At 37.0% G+C, this 16,926-nt stretch overlaps 1 protein-coding gene across 1 annotated transcript; it reads left to right on the top strand.

Annotated features, from left to right (window-relative positions):
* The first annotated feature begins 103 nt into the window (after positions 1–103).
* On the top strand, positions 104–16,156 carry LOC113496082 (vam6/Vps39-like protein). Its single transcript, XM_026875181.1, has 13 exons — positions 104–574; positions 986–1,135; positions 1,451–1,578; positions 1,777–1,980; positions 2,306–2,492; positions 2,696–2,813; positions 3,533–3,659; positions 11,637–12,008; positions 12,284–12,506; positions 12,619–13,074; positions 13,355–13,584; positions 13,909–14,043; positions 14,714–16,156. Exons 1-13 carry the CDS (start codon positions 505–507, stop codon positions 14,867–14,869), a joined length of 2,556 nt encoding a protein of 851 aa, XP_026730982.1. The 5' UTR covers positions 104–504; the 3' UTR covers positions 14,870–16,156.
* The last annotated feature ends 770 nt before the right edge of the window (positions 16,157–16,926 follow it).

Genomic DNA, 16,926 nt, shown 5'->3' with positions numbered 1-16,926 from the left:
ATACGGAGATCAAAGGACGAGCATTGATCATTCAAACTTGAAAATTAAGACCAGATGGAGATTTTAAACACTACGTTATCGTAAGATTTAAAGTAACTCGTGACATTTCCTTAATTTTAGGGCAACTGGTTCTGCTTTTAGCATACGACGTAATCGTAATCGACTAAAATAGAAAAGTGTCATTAAATTGCTAACCATGTGTTTTCTCACTATAATCCGGACACCACTATAACTGTCAAATGCTAAATGTCAAATGAATCTATCTTGTTGACTTGACGTGAGTGAACTGCGAATAAATAAAATTGTTATTTCCTTTATTTATATTGAATGCGTGTTAAGTTATTTAGCATACTATTTGTTCTTTGTAAAGGTATCTCTTTTTGTAGGTATTGAGAAAATTATGAATTGATACCATAAGGTTTGTCCGTCTAACAAAAATAAATGTTAGGGGTGGAGAATAAAATTGTTTTGCAATAAGAAAAATAGGTGATAAAGGGCTTAATCATGCACGAGGCATATGAAATATCTCATCTGCTCAATGCAACTGTCCAAATTGAAGCTATAGCTGCTTATGGTAAGTACCAATATATTGAACCTCAAATTGAAATGAATTAGCTCAAATATGTTTTGCTCAGTACATTACAACGAAGCAAATACAATATAATTTTTAATGTTCTCTTTTTATTTAAAAGCCTCTCTGTGGCTGTAATTTAATTTGATAAATACAAATATAAAGTTATCAAACAAAACTGAAAAATAAAATCATTCAAATATAAAAAACATGATGTATCTCAATATCATTGCTTTTGTTGGACTATATGAATAAGTTTAGTGTTAATCATTATTTAGCTTAGCACTGGATACTAAGTAACTGTCGATGGTAAGTCAGCAAGGGGAGGTCACCTTTCTGAATTTTTAATCACAAGTCATTTGTTGATGAAAACTTTACTCCTACTCTATATGGAGTTTAATTTTTAATTTTTAGAGAACAATTTACTACTGGGAACAAGACAAGGTCATCTGTTGATGTATTCAGTGTCTCAGGCAAATGGGAACCAAAAGTATGAGTTGCGTTTGCTTCGATATTGTAAAAATTTCAGTAAGAAGCCCATAAATCAGATAGAAGTGATACCAGGTAAATGAATTTACTTAAATTAGCTATTTTATTTTTTATGTAGACATATCCTCTTTAAAAAAAAACCTTCAATTTATTTGAAACTAACTGGATACTAAACAACTCTATTAAATAGTTAAACCCCAAGCAAAGAAGAAATCAAAATGATTTACAACATATCAAGAACTACATTTATAATTTTACTAGTTTACAATTTACTTAAAAGTATTTTATTTTTTCATTAAACATATTAGTATCTGTACAGTAATAATGTTTAGTGTAGACACTAACCTGGGTGATATAAAAGTAATATTAATTATATTTGCTTATTTACAGAGGAAAACTTGCTGCTATGTCTAACTGATAATGTCCTTTCTACTTACAACATAAATGGTGTTAATTTTCCATTAGTAAAGACATTTGATCAGACAAAGGGAGCTTCATTATTTGCATTAGATAACAAGGTATTATTTCGGTTTAATATTTGGTTTTAAAGGAAATATAGTACCAAGTACAACTATGTTTTGAATAACCTGTCTTGGTTTGTATTTTTTTTCAAATTAATTTCACATTATGTCTTTACAAAATGTGAAAAACATATGCATCTTTTCCTTGAAATTTCAATTATTCCTATAACAGTAAATTATTGTTTTAATTTGCAGCCAACGACATCAATGACAGGTGAATCTAATTCTGTTGTCCGTCTTTGTGTTGCTGTAAGAAGGAAACTGCAGTTATATTATGGCAAGAATGGAGAATTTAAACAGCACTTATTTGACTTCAACATCCCAGATGTTCCAAAGGTCATGTCTTGGGGCCAACAGTACCTGTGTCTGGGTTTTAAATCTGAATATGTGTTGTATGATGTAGGTGATATTTAAATACTTTTTTTATTCATAGCTTTACATGCATAGTGCAGAATATTTTAGTCTTTATATGTATGTATGTAAGGTATATGATTTATTTCAAAAGTTAATGCTACTTAATAATTTATTCAGCTATTTTTTTTTTTTACTGACAGGACTATACAGGATTAATGTCAGAATCGCGTGTTCAATTCACATTCAGAATATTAAAAAAAAAATGGGTGGTTATAAAAAAGTATACATTTCAACAAAAAAAAAATTAAAGTATCTTTCATTTAAAAACGAAAAATGCAAATAACTTATATGTGCCAAAATTTTTTTTCAGCTCTCATCAGGAAATCCAAATGAGTTGTTCCCAACAAGCAGCTCAAAATTTCTAGAACCAACTGTAGCTAAGTATTCAGAGACGTCATTCCTGCTTGGCCGCGACCAAACATCCGTGCTTGTGGAGGAGGCTAAAAATATAGACATAAAGAAAACTATTAAATGGTCTGAAGCCCCAATTGCTGTTGGTAAGGAACAACTTCAATACTACTATTTTTAAGGAGTCCAAACAAAGAAGTAAAATTATTATTGTACTTATTGATTCGCCATTTATAATGTTTCTCTATAAATACTCTACTCTATAAATCTGTTACTATACAAATTTGCCATAATTATTAATAATATTTAAGTGTCTTAAACTACAACAATAAATAAATGTTATTACTTCTAGTGTGGGATGAACCTTATGTATTAGGGCTGATATCGGATCAAGTGATTGTACAGACTGTGGAACCAGCATTGTTTATACAAACCCTACCAGAACTGAATAAAGCAAGACTGATGTATAGGTGAGTTACAAGTATTGCAACATTCAGTATTCAAGTTAATCCAGTGAACCTGAAAACCTAACTAGAATATAGCTTTCGAAAGGTTGGATAGAAGGAGCTCCTAAAATGTTCCCTCTTGTGACACAATCCATGTTTAATTAGAGGTTGTATGGATAGTAAGTGGTATAGGTCATCACGCCACTGTGCTCGACGTGCGATGTGGATTTGTGCGGTTCACAAAGGCTTGTTAAAGTTAAATGTAATCATTTATGTTAGTAGGATATTACAAGTATATTTTTGAGCTAACACTGTATTCGACATTTTCTGTCTAACTGCACTGAAATGAAGAGTCGAAATAAACTCAGGGTTGTGAGTCTGGGCGTCTTTGTGCTCGATTTGAATCTTTGTGAAACTTTCTTGACTCGAGGATTAAATTACTTAGTGTGAGAGTCGTTGTTTTAAGAATAAAGTAGATTTTGTATTTATAAGATTGCAATTCACGGTTACATATGGCGATTTCGATTATTTTAAATAACATGCCTGAAAACGCCTACTTGTTATTCTCGGTAATAGAACAATGCCCTTAAAACTTGTCTGTAAGATAAAAGTACACCTTGCACCTACAACAAGTATCTTTTCATAACCTGTCGATTAGTGAGAAAAAGAGACAGTGAAACGTAGTAATACACAGGATGCATTAGTAGTGTATACGATTGCATTTAACGTTTTGTATATTGCAGATGTAAGCGAGGACTGATTTTCGTGTCATCAGTAGGACAAGTATGGTGTTTAAGCTCTGTTGACATCACGAAACAGAGGCAGCAGTTGCTGAAGGACAAACATTTCCAGATTGCGATTGAATTGACGGTAAGAGGTATATAACACATGGATCAATAAGTCCCGAGACTAACAATGAAAACAACATTTTTTTTTTGCAAAATATTTTTTATTCATCAACGTAATCACCTTTTAAGGTGATGCAATCATTCCAACGCTTTTCCAATTTTTTAATACCATGTTTATAAAAAAAAATATCTTTCGCTGCAAAATAACCTTCAGTTTCTGCGATGACCTCCTCATTTGAGCCAAATCTTTTTCCCTGGAGCATTTTTTTAAGATCAGCCAAGAGCCAGTAGTCACTGGGGGCTAAATCTGGTGAGTATGGGGGGTGGGGAAGCAGATCAAAGCCCAATTCGTCCAATTTTGCCATTGTTTTCATCGACTTGTGGCAGGGTGCATTGTCTTGGTGAAAAAGGATTTTGTTCTCTGCATGTGCGGTCGTTTTTCTGCGATTTCCTCTTTCAAACGTACTAGCCAGTCAATATAATATAATGTTTTACCTGAAAATAAAACAGTTATTATATACGTAACCTTATTCTAGACCTATACAGTGAGACAGCATCTTTCCGGATCTGACGTCACGACCTCTCTTGTTTCCCCCTCCCGCTCGGCTCCGCCCCCTATGGCCGGGGGAGGGGGCGACGAGCTTGCCCGAACACTCAGGCGCGCTCTTCACATTGTATCTCACTTCCGGTGGATCAGGTATGAGTCCACCAGGCAGGATTAAAAATATAGGTCTAGAATAAGGTTACGTATATAATAACTGTTTTATTTTCAGGTAAAACATTATATTATACACTATGAACCGTTATTCTAGACCTATACAGTGAGATGTGTTTATTATCGCCTGGTGGCAAGCTAAGTATATGCCAATGTGTGAAAAATAAATAACTTAGGTATCTAAATAATTTGGTTCAATATAAGTACCTATATTAAACAAAATGTATAATTATGTAAAGAAAAAGATGTTTATTTTAATCAACCAAAACAAATAGGTACTATAGTAATAAGAACTTACACCTACATAAGTCTTGATATTCACTCATGATTAGCTTTAAATCATAGATTAAATAAATCATTTTAACTTAATATAACAATGTCGTTTTGAACTGAAATTACATTAATTAGTAGGTAGGTAATCATATATTATTTAGAATCTACACGGCTTCAAATGTCAGAGATAAATTGTTACAACTTTGCGATGTGTTAATTTCAGCTGAATAGAACCGTGCAAATGTATTGGGGACACGCCAGTTCCCTTTTGCCATGATTTCGTCAATATTGTGGCACTCAAGCCAATTAAGAGATGCTGCGGCACTTCGAGTACTACCAGGAGTAGCCTTTATTCCTGCCTCCTTAAGAATAGTTTTAACCCAACCCCCAATCACTGTTCGAGAGGCTGGCCTGACTCTGCCACGAGTTGATATGAATAAATGATTAATGTCATTGTTAATTCTACGTGATGAAGATGTTTCTATCAACTTACGTATCCACCACACAGGGCATATGGATTTATCTGTATGTGTGTGCAATTTCCATGATGACTGTCTGTGTGTATAGCTATCTGTCTTTGAGCCAAATGCTGGGTGTAGAATAATATGATTAGAATTGTCTTCAAAATGAGCACTATCAACCCGTAACAGTGTCAGGTCATGGACTCTACGACTAGAAGCGAGTAGCAAAATCAGTGCTGTGCGACGAGACACTTGGAATAAACTTGCATGAGGCGGCTGGTTACAGCTGAGCCATTCTACCACAATACGTGGATCCCAAATGAAAGAATTTCTAGGTTTGGAATCAACATTAGCAAGTGAAATAGCTTTTAACATTCTCTGAACGATAGGATCACTGCTTATGATTCGTCCGTTAGGACAAGCCAAAGTGACAATTGTTGATTTATAAACTAAAATAGTTTTGTAAGACAGTTTAAGAGTTAAGTGCAAGTATGCTAGGTACTTAGCGACTTGGGCACCAGATGGATTTGTATGGTTGAAATTATTATCAGTACACCATTTTAACCATTTTTTCCAAATAGCAGCATACATTTTCTTCGTAGAGGGTCGCCAGCTAGAATTAAATAGGTCTATTTCGTTTTGAGACCAATTAGTTAATTCGGCACACCACCCTTCACTAGCCATGCCTCTAGATACATCTGGTCCACGTGAACCGGAGGCAGATATGTCCGTGTATCTAGTAACTGCTGCTGAAGATTGAATATGGGTAATGGAGCGCTCACCGCTCTCCTCTTCAGGTCCGGCCGCCAAAACACTTTGGACCAGCGCGGTACTATTAGGATGTAGCGACCCTTGCACAGGTTGAGGTGTGACAGAATTCGTGGAATTAGGTGTGGTGGCGGGAATACCCATGCTCGACGGTATGACCACCTTCTGCTGAAGGCGTCGTGAAACTCTGCGTTCGAGTCTTTGCAATCTCGTGAGACGTAGCGAGCAAGCACGTGCGCGGTTTTCGAGGCGAACAAGTCGATTTCGGGCATTCCGAACTTGCGAAATACCTCTTGACATGCTTCTTCCGTTAAGGTCCACTCCCCGGGTAATTTGAGCCTTGACAGCATGTCCGCGTCTGTGTTTACCTGACCGGGCAGGTACTGAGAGACCAGGTGAATCTTGTTCTCGTCCGCAATCTCGAATAACATGCACGTTAGCCGATAGAGGTTCTGTGATCGGAGACCCCCCTCGTTCCGCATGTAACTCACCACACTCTTGTTGTCTGATTGGACTAGCACGGTTGAATGACGTAGCGATTGCTGACGATTGGTTAAGGCTTGTATAACTGCCCACATTTCCTTTAAATTGCTGTGCCATTTCTTCTGTTCCGGGGACCATAATCCGTTCAGAGAAGCGTCGTCTACTATGGCACCCCAGCCTCTGGCAGATGCGTCTGTCGTTACATAGTGTGAGACAGGATCTGGATGTATCGCTGTTCCGGTTGATAGAGCTCGTAACCACCACATTAAGGTCGTGGACACTTCCGACTCGAGTGGGTGTTTTACGTATGCTTGGTGCTTTGGAAGCCGATTGCAAGCTACTTGTAATGGGCGGCAATGAAGCCGACCTCTGGGTACAACGAAGGCTGCAAAGTTTAGCATGCCTAGCAAGCATTGAGCATCGTGCAAACTCCATTGATTTACCTGTAGTATGTGGCGTATCATATTGGAGATTTTGCCAACCTTTTCCTCGGGCAAATATTTGGAATTCAGGGCGAGATTCCATTTTATGCCGAGGTAGTCTACGGCTTTGGTAGGGATTAATGTGGATTTTTGGTAGTTGATCATCCACCCCAAAGTTGTTAGGACCCTTATAGCTTCCGCAGCATGGTCCATCAGGGTTAATCGATCTTGGTTCACGATCAAATAATCGTCCAAATAAACGATTACTCGCATGCCCCTCCCGCGCAGCACGTCTGCTACCCAATTCGTCACTGTCGCAAATGCCTTGGGTGCCGATGACAGCCCGAATGGCAAACAAGTGATCTGAAGGAGCTCCGGGCTCGACTTCTTTTCTGTTGCGTATAATACTCGCAGAAATGGGTAATGACTGCAGCCGATCGCTAGATGAAAATAGGCCTGGGAAAGGTCTATTTTGATCGCCCAGTCGTTCGGTTGCAAGAAATCCGGCACACGGTACATATTTATTAGACGAAACTTTGTTTGCATTACATAGCGATTTAGATTTTTTAAATTGAATATCGGGCGATTGCTGGTATCTGACTTTTGTACTAAAAACATCGGACAGACATAACTTGGAGATGGATCTATTCGAATCAAGATTTTTTGTTGTTTCAAAATCTCGATCTGTTCTGACATCAATAAGCTCGTTGGAGTTCGAAAATGTGTTAATAAGTCTGGACTTTGAAGTGGGGGTATTTTTAAAAAAGGAATTCGGTAACCAGATATCATTTTTATTATGTTTTCTGGAGCACCGTAATTCTGCCAAATTTGAATGTAATTTTTTAACCGCCCGCCATAAAACAAAATTTCTTGAGAATAGTCACTTACGATATCGATCGGATTTACGATTGTCGGAGGACCGTTTTTTGTCATTCTGCCTTGTGCCGAATTTATTGTTACCCGACATTCTGCCTCTACTTTTGGGGGGCGCTTGAAAGCTCGTGGATGGCTGGGGATCTAACCCAGAATTGTTACCGAGAAATGGCTTACGTGGTCGCTTAGCTGGCGGGCCATCCTGTCTATTCCGCATAGACATGGCATGAGGCTCTTCCGCAGAGCGTTTCTGGGCAGAGAACAACTTACTTGTACCACCAGCCCTTTGTAAAAAGGCGGTTAAGTCCTGTGGATTAAAAAGGTTATTTTGTGTTGGAGGGATTTTTTGCAAGTCCTCCTTTACATATTTATCTTTGACACCCGACAAAATGCAGTCACGGCGTCTTTGAATGATATCAGCACGTCTCCCACAACTCATTTGCAAGAGATCTTCGGACACTTTCATGTAAGGCGAGTTTTCGGAAAAAGCGGCCTTAATATTTTCAAAAAGTGTGTCAGCGTTAAGTATGCATCCGGGCGATTGTGCCCATTCTATGATTTGTTGAAAGTTGCTTCTTAGCAGCTCATTTTGTTGTATAAGCCCATGAGTAAAAGCTCCAAACGATCTATCAAGTAATCTAAGCCAAGAAGAATTTGTATCACAATGTCTAAGTTCAGTGTTAACATCGAGTTCGTAAAAACCTGGCTTAGCGACATACTTTTTCTCAGTTTCCAGGTATCTAACCCTTTGCCAATCATTAGTATCAAAATGATGTAGTTTATTTAGTACATGTAATCTACCTTCATTGGCATTTTCAACAGTCGGTTCTTTTAGGTTAGTGGATACCGGAAATTCGAATACTTTAGCCTTCTGTGGTTTACTAAAAAGGTGATCATTCCCAAGAGAAACCCTCAAGCCTTCAGATGGATGTAAGGAAATATCAGAATCAGATTCGGGCTCGGTTTCTTTGTTTGAAAAGTGATCGTTATTTTTTAAGTAGTATAATATTTCACTCACTTGATTTGACAGCAAGTCTAACCTGCGCTCGTCAGTTTCTCGGGCCTCCTTCCGCAGCTGGCGGCGTCTCCGACACGGGGCGGAGCTGTTAGACGACGACGAGGACGACGAAGAAGATGCCTGCGGTGACGCAGCGGGAGGCGGGCGACTCCCGTTACCCTCGGCAGGCACTTTCGTGGATTTTTCCATTACGCAAACAAAATGCGCCTCAACACGTGCACTTTAAACACTAACCGATATTTTAAAATAAAGTTTTTCCACGAAAAAATGTAGGTATTTTTATTTAAAGCAATAATAATTTTACACTACTAAACAGCAGCGCTGTTGCCCGCACTAGAAGAGGTGTGATCGCACCGAAAAACGATGCCAATGTGAAGAGCGCGCCTGAGTGTTCGGGCAAGCTCGTCGCCCCCTCCCCCGGCCATAGGGGGCGGAGCCGAGCGGGAGGGGGAAACAAGAGAGGTCGTGACGTCAGATCCGGAAAGATGCTGTCTCACTGTATAGGTCTAGAATAACGGTTCATAGTGTATAATAATCACTGTTGATCGATTTACCTTTTTCGAGGTAGTCAATAAAAATCACGCCATGCGTATCCAAAAAAAATGACGCCATGACTTTGCCAGCTGACTGCTGCGTTTTCGGACGTTTCGGACGGCTTTCGCCAACTGTGCGCCACTCAGATGACTGCCGCTTCGACTCTGGAGTGCAGTGATGTATCCATATTTCGTCCATGGTCACGTAACGACGCAAGAAATATTTTTTGTTACGAGTAAATAGCGATAAACAGCTTTCTGAATCATCAACTCTTTGCTGTTTTTGTTCCATCGAAAGCAATCGCGGCACCCACTTGGAAATAACCTTTTTCATGCTCAATTTTCATGAAGGATAGTAAATACACTTCCATATGATATCTGTGTCATCTCAGCAATCTCACGGAGCCTCACTTTACGATCTTTCATTATAATTTTTGTCACTTCGCTCACATTTTCCAATGTAACGGCTTCCACAGGTCTACCCGCGCGTTCCGCGTCATTTGTGTCGGTACTACCACGTTTAAACTCGGCAAACCACCGACAAATCGTTGCTTTTGATGGACAAGAGTCCGGGTAACATTTTTCAATCCATTGTTTTGCTTGCACGGTGTTTTTACCCATCAAAAAACAATGTTTTATCAGAACACGAAACTCGGTTTTTTCCATTTTTAAAACAAACTACAAAACGACTTTACTCTACCCTCGATAACTCAGCTGTTTCTGGTCCGATCGACTTATTTTTTTTAAATGTTTCAAGCAAAGGTTAGTACTTTAGAAAGACGTGGATACTGGTTTACTACGAGCGCTATCTCTGGGTTAGTCTCGGGACTTATTGATCCATGTGATATATATATTAGCACTTTCACGCGCAGACCTCATTTTCTAAATACAGGTGGAAGGGACGTCATACCGATCCCATGGTCCAGGGGTTCTGGTATGACATCCCTTCCACCCTGTATATGTATTTAAATATGAGTGGCATTTAGTCATTAAAAAAAAAATGCTTTGAATTCATTTAGTAGCAAACTATTAGTAACTAGATTCATGAGTATTGGTATTACAAAATACACCATAAAATATTTTTCCCTATGGTAAAGGAGGTATTGATTTAGACATAAAATTAATATAGCTATCAGTTGTGAATTTAATTTTCCTTATTACAGTACACAATGATGTTAAAATACGATACCTCTCAGTCAATTAAGAATATTGTGCAGTGAAAGTGGCTTATTATTGTAAAAACTGCTTAGAATAATCAAGTATAGTGTGACTGCGCCCAAAAAAAATCTGAAACTCGCCCAAAATAAAATACAGAGCGATAAAAAAATTATGATTTGAACGAAGCTGAATTATATCCCTAGTTCGTTTTTTAGTAATTTCTTGTAATTTAAACACCAAGTGTCATTGCATTGTAGTATGTATCTTTAGCATTATCGCGTTGAACTCAAAAATGTATAGCTTCGTTTGCACTTAGTGTTTCAAATTCTGATTGCAGTATAAAAGTGATATTGTTTCTTTATTTGAACTTGACAACATAAATAACGTCGTAAATACCTATTCTATTTAATGTGGATTTTTTAGATTGAGACTGACTGACTTGAGAAGTTTTAAATATTGGACCAATATACAATCTCCTCGTTGTACAAAGAGAAAATAATGTATTTCGATTTATAATATGTATTTTTATATTATCAGTAAATTATAGTACACCAATAACACTTCATATACTCATTGACGAATAGCTTTGTTGGAGAATCCTAATTAATTACATCGAATATGATTACGGGGAAATATCGAAATTAAACTACGATAAAAATCACGCATTACAATTCCAGTTTTGTAAACTTCAGTATAGTTGTCCAGTGTAATTAGTGTAAACGTTGAATTTGTATTATTAAAATTAGTTTAATTGTCTATATTCAAGTATGTTTCGCACAAAATTGAAAAAGCGAGAGGCACAGATTGTGAGGTTGTTAAATGTAAGTTAAATACTTGATTTTCTAAGTCTGAGCTAATATAAGTAAGGAAAGTAAAAATGCCTTTTACTGTGAAAAACCGTTTACAAACTATAGAGATGTTACAAGCAGTAAGTACTTACCAATAGGTTCTCCTATGCAGATATATTTAAGTTGTGTTAAATATTCCTATATGAATTTACCACAGAATGAGCAATATTACATTGCATATGATATAGAGCATTAAATTAAAAATGAACACTGTTTAGGGAAAGTCTATTTCAATGCACACACTTGGTCAAGTTTTTTTTTATGAATGCATAATCACAATAAGGACACATTATTTAGTTGCCAGTCCTAATTATTCATGAGGTATAACCATTTAGTTAACGTTTTTTTCAACAGTCAATAGCATATGACCCGTGAGAGTTCCTAAACATAAAATGATAAAATAGTTTTTACGCTAACTAGTATGTAACAGAACATTTTTTTACACAGAGCCTTTCAGATTGCACACCAGAAGAAAAAGAACAAAAGATACATTCCATTAAAGTACTGTACGCTTTAGAGCTTTTCGAAATGAAGCTATATTCACAATCCATGAAGGAATTTCTCAAACTGGGCACAGATCCTGCGGAGGTCATCAAACTGTTCCCAGAACTTGATGGCAAGACTGATGATGAGAAGGAGAAAACGAAGAAGTTGACGGGTAGGGATCTGGAGACTGCTTTGACGGCGCTGATAGAGTATTTAAAGCAATTGAGGGCTGATATAGGGTTTCCAGAGAGTCGTGCTGAAGGCGCCGGACACAGAAACGTGACGCAACAGTTAGAATTAATTGACACTACCTTGTTGAAGTGCTATTTACAGGTAAATTATAATTTTAGTCAACCCATTTCGGCGCAACACAGTAATATTTTTATACCGTTTGTGTTATTAAAATAAACAATTTATTCCAAAGATTTTTTTCTCTCACGTACAAAATTTGATCAGCTGCGGTATTTAATACCTTAGATATACCAAAAATAACATTTTAAATTTGTCATTCTTTCGTGTCGTACATCCATAATTTGTAAAAAAGTTAGTGCCTTCTTACTCAACCTTAGGTTTTATTTTACTAAGTGCTTTTGTCAACTCCATGACAGGTCAACGATGCCTTAGTCGCTCCACTTTTGCGCGTAAACAACTGCCGTTTAGAAGAAGCTGAAAAGATGCTCCTTCAGCACAGCAAGCACAGCGAACTTATCATTCTGTATCAAACCAAGGGACAGCACATGAAAGCGCTTCAGCTGCTGAAAGAGCAAGCCAAAGAACCAGATTCCAGCTTAGAAGGTTATCAAGGAACCAAGAATTATTTACAGCAACTTGGTTCGTATATAGCATTTTATAAAAGTTACTGACTATACAGATATTCAAAGTAAATATGCATAATTTAACAATTTAGATTTTATCGCCTAATGTTTTTTTTTTAATATTTCAGGTGCTGAACACATAAATTTAATTTTCGAATTCTCAGACTGGATTTTAAAGGAGCATCCTGAAAAAGGCCTGAAAATCTTCACTGAAGATATTGTCGAAGTAGAAAACTTGCCTCGCCCAAAGATTCTAGACTTCCTGCTGAAGAAACACAACTCTCTAGTAATACCTTATTTAGAACACGTCATACATACTTGGAACGATAATAGCCCACTGTTCCACGACGCTTTAATTAACATGTACAGTGAGAAAATAACGAATAAGAAAGAAAACGCAACAGAAGCAGAAATAGAACATACTAAAGCGAAATTAGTAGCGTTTCTAGAGAAATCCACTCATTATACACCTGAGAGATTTGTATTACATTTCCCGAAAGATGGCTTTTTTGAAGAAAGAGCTATCATTTACGGTAAATTAGGTCGACACGAACAAGCACTCGCGATTTATGTATTGATTTTAGGTGAGTCACGCAAATATTTTCTTTTCAATTCGTTGTTCAATTTACTTTGAAGTCAAAATGTATGAGTTCTGTAAGGTAATGTTCTGGGACCTCTGCAGTCATACTTCACAAATATATTATGAAGAATTGCTCCTAGCCTAGACCTACATTTGGTTTGGGTTTGATTTTTGCTTTTGTAATTACTTAAATCCGTCCATTATTTAAGGGTCAGTCGTTTTAAAATAGTTGTTGCTGTCTAAAAGTTATAAACTTAAATTGCTTTGTATTTTGTTCCTCACAGGGGACGTAGAACGAGCTATACGATACTGTGAGAATGTCTGCACTAATGGCAACAATAAGAACCAAGATGTCTATGTGATATTAATGAGGATTCTTATGAATCCGAGTCAAGACAGTGCGCTTAGCGGGCCTCTGGCTGATGTTCCGCGGCATCCGAAGACAGCGTCGCCAGATTTGGAAACAGCCCTTGATATATTGGAGAAACATGCTGATAAAATATCACCGTTAAAGGTAAGACTGCCAATTGACTAGTTAGCTTTGTCATAAGCTCAAAAAAAAATCAGTGACTTGTATAGGTCTACTTTTTGTGGAGATATCCCTATCTTACTAATCAACATTCCTGTCTTAACAATCAACATCACCATTTTTAGTACTACTTTTGATCGTTTCTTCATATAATTTAGGTCTATGTAACAATTTAGTTCCAGCTTCAAGAAAGGATTCATTTGTCTACTCTGCTACGGTAGCTAATGGACCCAAAATGTGCTTTGGCCTCTGATACGAGAGAGCTCATGAAGAAAGCATTCATAAACAATATCATTTCATATGTTGCAGGCTTTATCGGTGTTGCCAGACTCGGTTCCTTTGAGTCGCTTGAAGCACTTCTTAGAAAGCGCTCTAGACGGCCAACTGACGCTAAAGCGACGAATGCAGATCCTCAAAGGATTATTGTATGCTGAACATATGCAGGTTAGATTCCTTATTTAAAATAAAATACGTAATACCATCTTACGTGTGATACTAATACAATGACTGATTTTATATACAGTAAGATTATGTTACATAAACTATGTTGTGTGTTATTCAATGTTGTATAACATAAGACTTTTAGACGATGCGAGAATTCTAACGAGTTACATTACATTGCGTTGCCGCGTAGCCCTGGTATCAAAATGATTTATCATTGCCGGCATTGTATCAGAACTTGTTCGATATTTCTCGCAATCAGTCAGCTTTTATAGCTAAAATATAATGTTTCGAGCAGTATTGTGTTAAGCATAAATGTATTGTTTAAGTTATCAGTGTCAACCTCGCCCCCACGTTTATGATCTAACTGTGTTTAACAATTCATTAGGTCACCGCGATAACACTTGATATGACGTACTAACAACAGTATTTCGGATAAAAATTACAATGCATTTTTTCTTTGTGGGAATAAAACGTGTGTGGTGTAGTACCCCTAACATTACGCTATTTTCTTTATTTTTTAAGTTATAAAGATGTATCCTATATAGGGCTTATAATGAATTCACATTATGTGCACAATGCAAATTAATCACTTTCGAAACCACTCTTTTGTACAGTAAGTTAAGCATTGAATTTACGAAATATAAAATAAATTAAATTATCTTTGTTACAGGTACAAGAACTGAAACAGTTTCACGAGTCGAAGAGCGTTGTGATAAATGATTACAATGTCTGCCTTGTGTGTAAGAAACGGTTTGGGAATCAAAGCGCTTTTGTGAGGTATCCTAACGGCGAGATCGTTCATTTTAATTGTCGACTAGACAAGTAATATGACAACATGGTACTACTGAGCAGACAATGATTATGCTGACCAGAGGGCCTATTACCCCCCCCCCCCTTAAAAGTAAAAAATATCGTATCGCGGCGTCTTTTCCGCAAGTTTAATGGTAATACTTTAGAGGAGGTTGAATGCTCTCTAAAGCCTTCTAAAGCAGAACCGTTGCCATTGTGAAAGGTGTCTATAATCTATATGCACTGACCAGAGAACCTATTACCCCCTCTTAAAAGTAAAAAAGTATTATTATTTCGTTGTGCGAGCGTGACAGCCTTACACACTGTATAGAGCGGTATTTCTCTTCCACAATTTTAATAGTAATACTTTAAAAGGGGTGGTAGGCTCCCCGTATTACAGGCTTTTAAAAGTAAGCATTGGTTGTCCCGTGGAACCCCGCTTGAGTAAGGGTTTCAGAGTTTGTGGGTCTGCTCATTGCAGCGTCTCGTTTCCACTTGACAGCTCTTACCTTAAGATTTAGTGATCATATTTTTAATTCACTGTGCTGCTCGAAAAGGTTTTCCACAACGCCACACTCAATAACCACGACGTGCGTGGGTTCGATTTCCGCGGAGGACAAACATTTGTCTGATTTGTCCCGAGTCTTGGTTTCTTTGTGCATTTGACTTTGTTGTTTGTGAAACCCGACTCAAAGATTTATCTGTTAGTGAGGGAGTCGTTTTTTTTAAACCTTATGTAACCTATTGCCAGCATGCTCATGACAACCAATAGTTGAGTAGTCATTTTTTAAGAAAATAAATAGTCCATCGTCAGCTCAGTATCTTGATACCACTTGCCCCATCTGCTTTTGGTAATCACACGTCACTCGTAACTACTATATTGATATCAATGCGAAGCAATAAAGTTATTTTTTTAGTTTGTCCAGTGACGTGCGATCTACCTTAACGTGATTTAAAATACTTTTTTCAAAAACCTTTTCTACATTCGTTAACAAAATTCAATCATTCGAAAAGCCTATCTCTGATAGAGCAAAGAACGTAATTAATATTTTTTTTTAACCCTCGGTAAAATTTAGGACATTTTGACATTTCCAGTTGCTACTGCTTTAATTGTAGAAGGTAATTAAAAAAAGTATTTTATTTTAAGTAGCTAGTATATACAGCTGTTTAAAAGGTATTAAATGAATTAATGTACAGAATTTATGAATATTTAGTGGGATATAGTTGTGTGTATAAATGTAGCCATTGTATCTGTATGTTTGTAATATTAGCCAATGTATAAAAATGATTGAATTATTCTATTATACAAATAATATATGGTAAATTTGTTTTATTTTAGTTGTGACACCAGAAGTATTGTAGACGTATGTTGTAGACTGTTTTTCTGACAGATAAATTCATGCTAGAAAATCTTGTACCCTTGGAACTAGTTTTGAACCGGTGTAGAAACTACTAATAAATCAAGGTTGGAACTATTCATTACTAGCTTTTACCCGCGTCGTTACTCGCATGGATGTTAGTTACCACAGCCCACAATAACGTGTACACAGTGTACGTTAAAACGATAAAGCAATCCATGTCCAGTTAAAACTATCTCCAGGCAAAATTTTATCAAAATCGGTTAAGCAGTTTAGACGTCAAAATCTAACAGGCAGAGTTACTTTCTAAATAATAGGATAGATATATACGTGTCCGATGTTGCGTTGTCCGTGTGTTCCTAAGCAGTATATTTCTAAATAGCTCGATGATCGTGTCACGGGTGATCTAAATATAGAACTACCGGTTCGAAAATGAGATACATTGAAGAATCGGTGACGCGTCGAGCTTTGGTTACTATTAGATACCGGCCACCGGGGGACTTAATGAGCTGCCCAGCGAGGTTCACGTACACACTTATTAAATCGTTATTTGAATTAATAGAATAAGAGACGGACAAAAGTAAGCTTGAATGATTTTTAAACCCGCAATTCAACAAATACCTTGTGTTTTTTTGTACATGAAGAAAAGATTTATCAATATCGGGTTAGCCGTTTGAGAGTTTTTTGAGATTAATGAAACAGTAGGTATAAGAAGTAGATACAAGAGTAATCCGAA

Source organism: Trichoplusia ni, chromosome 7, assembly GCF_003590095.1.
Source record: "Trichoplusia ni isolate ovarian cell line Hi5 chromosome 7, tn1, whole genome shotgun sequence".
Taxonomy (NCBI): domain Eukaryota; kingdom Metazoa; phylum Arthropoda; class Insecta; order Lepidoptera; family Noctuidae; genus Trichoplusia; species Trichoplusia ni.
The sequence above is the reverse complement of the archived record's forward strand: the minus strand, read 5'-3'. Positions and strand labels throughout refer to the sequence as shown.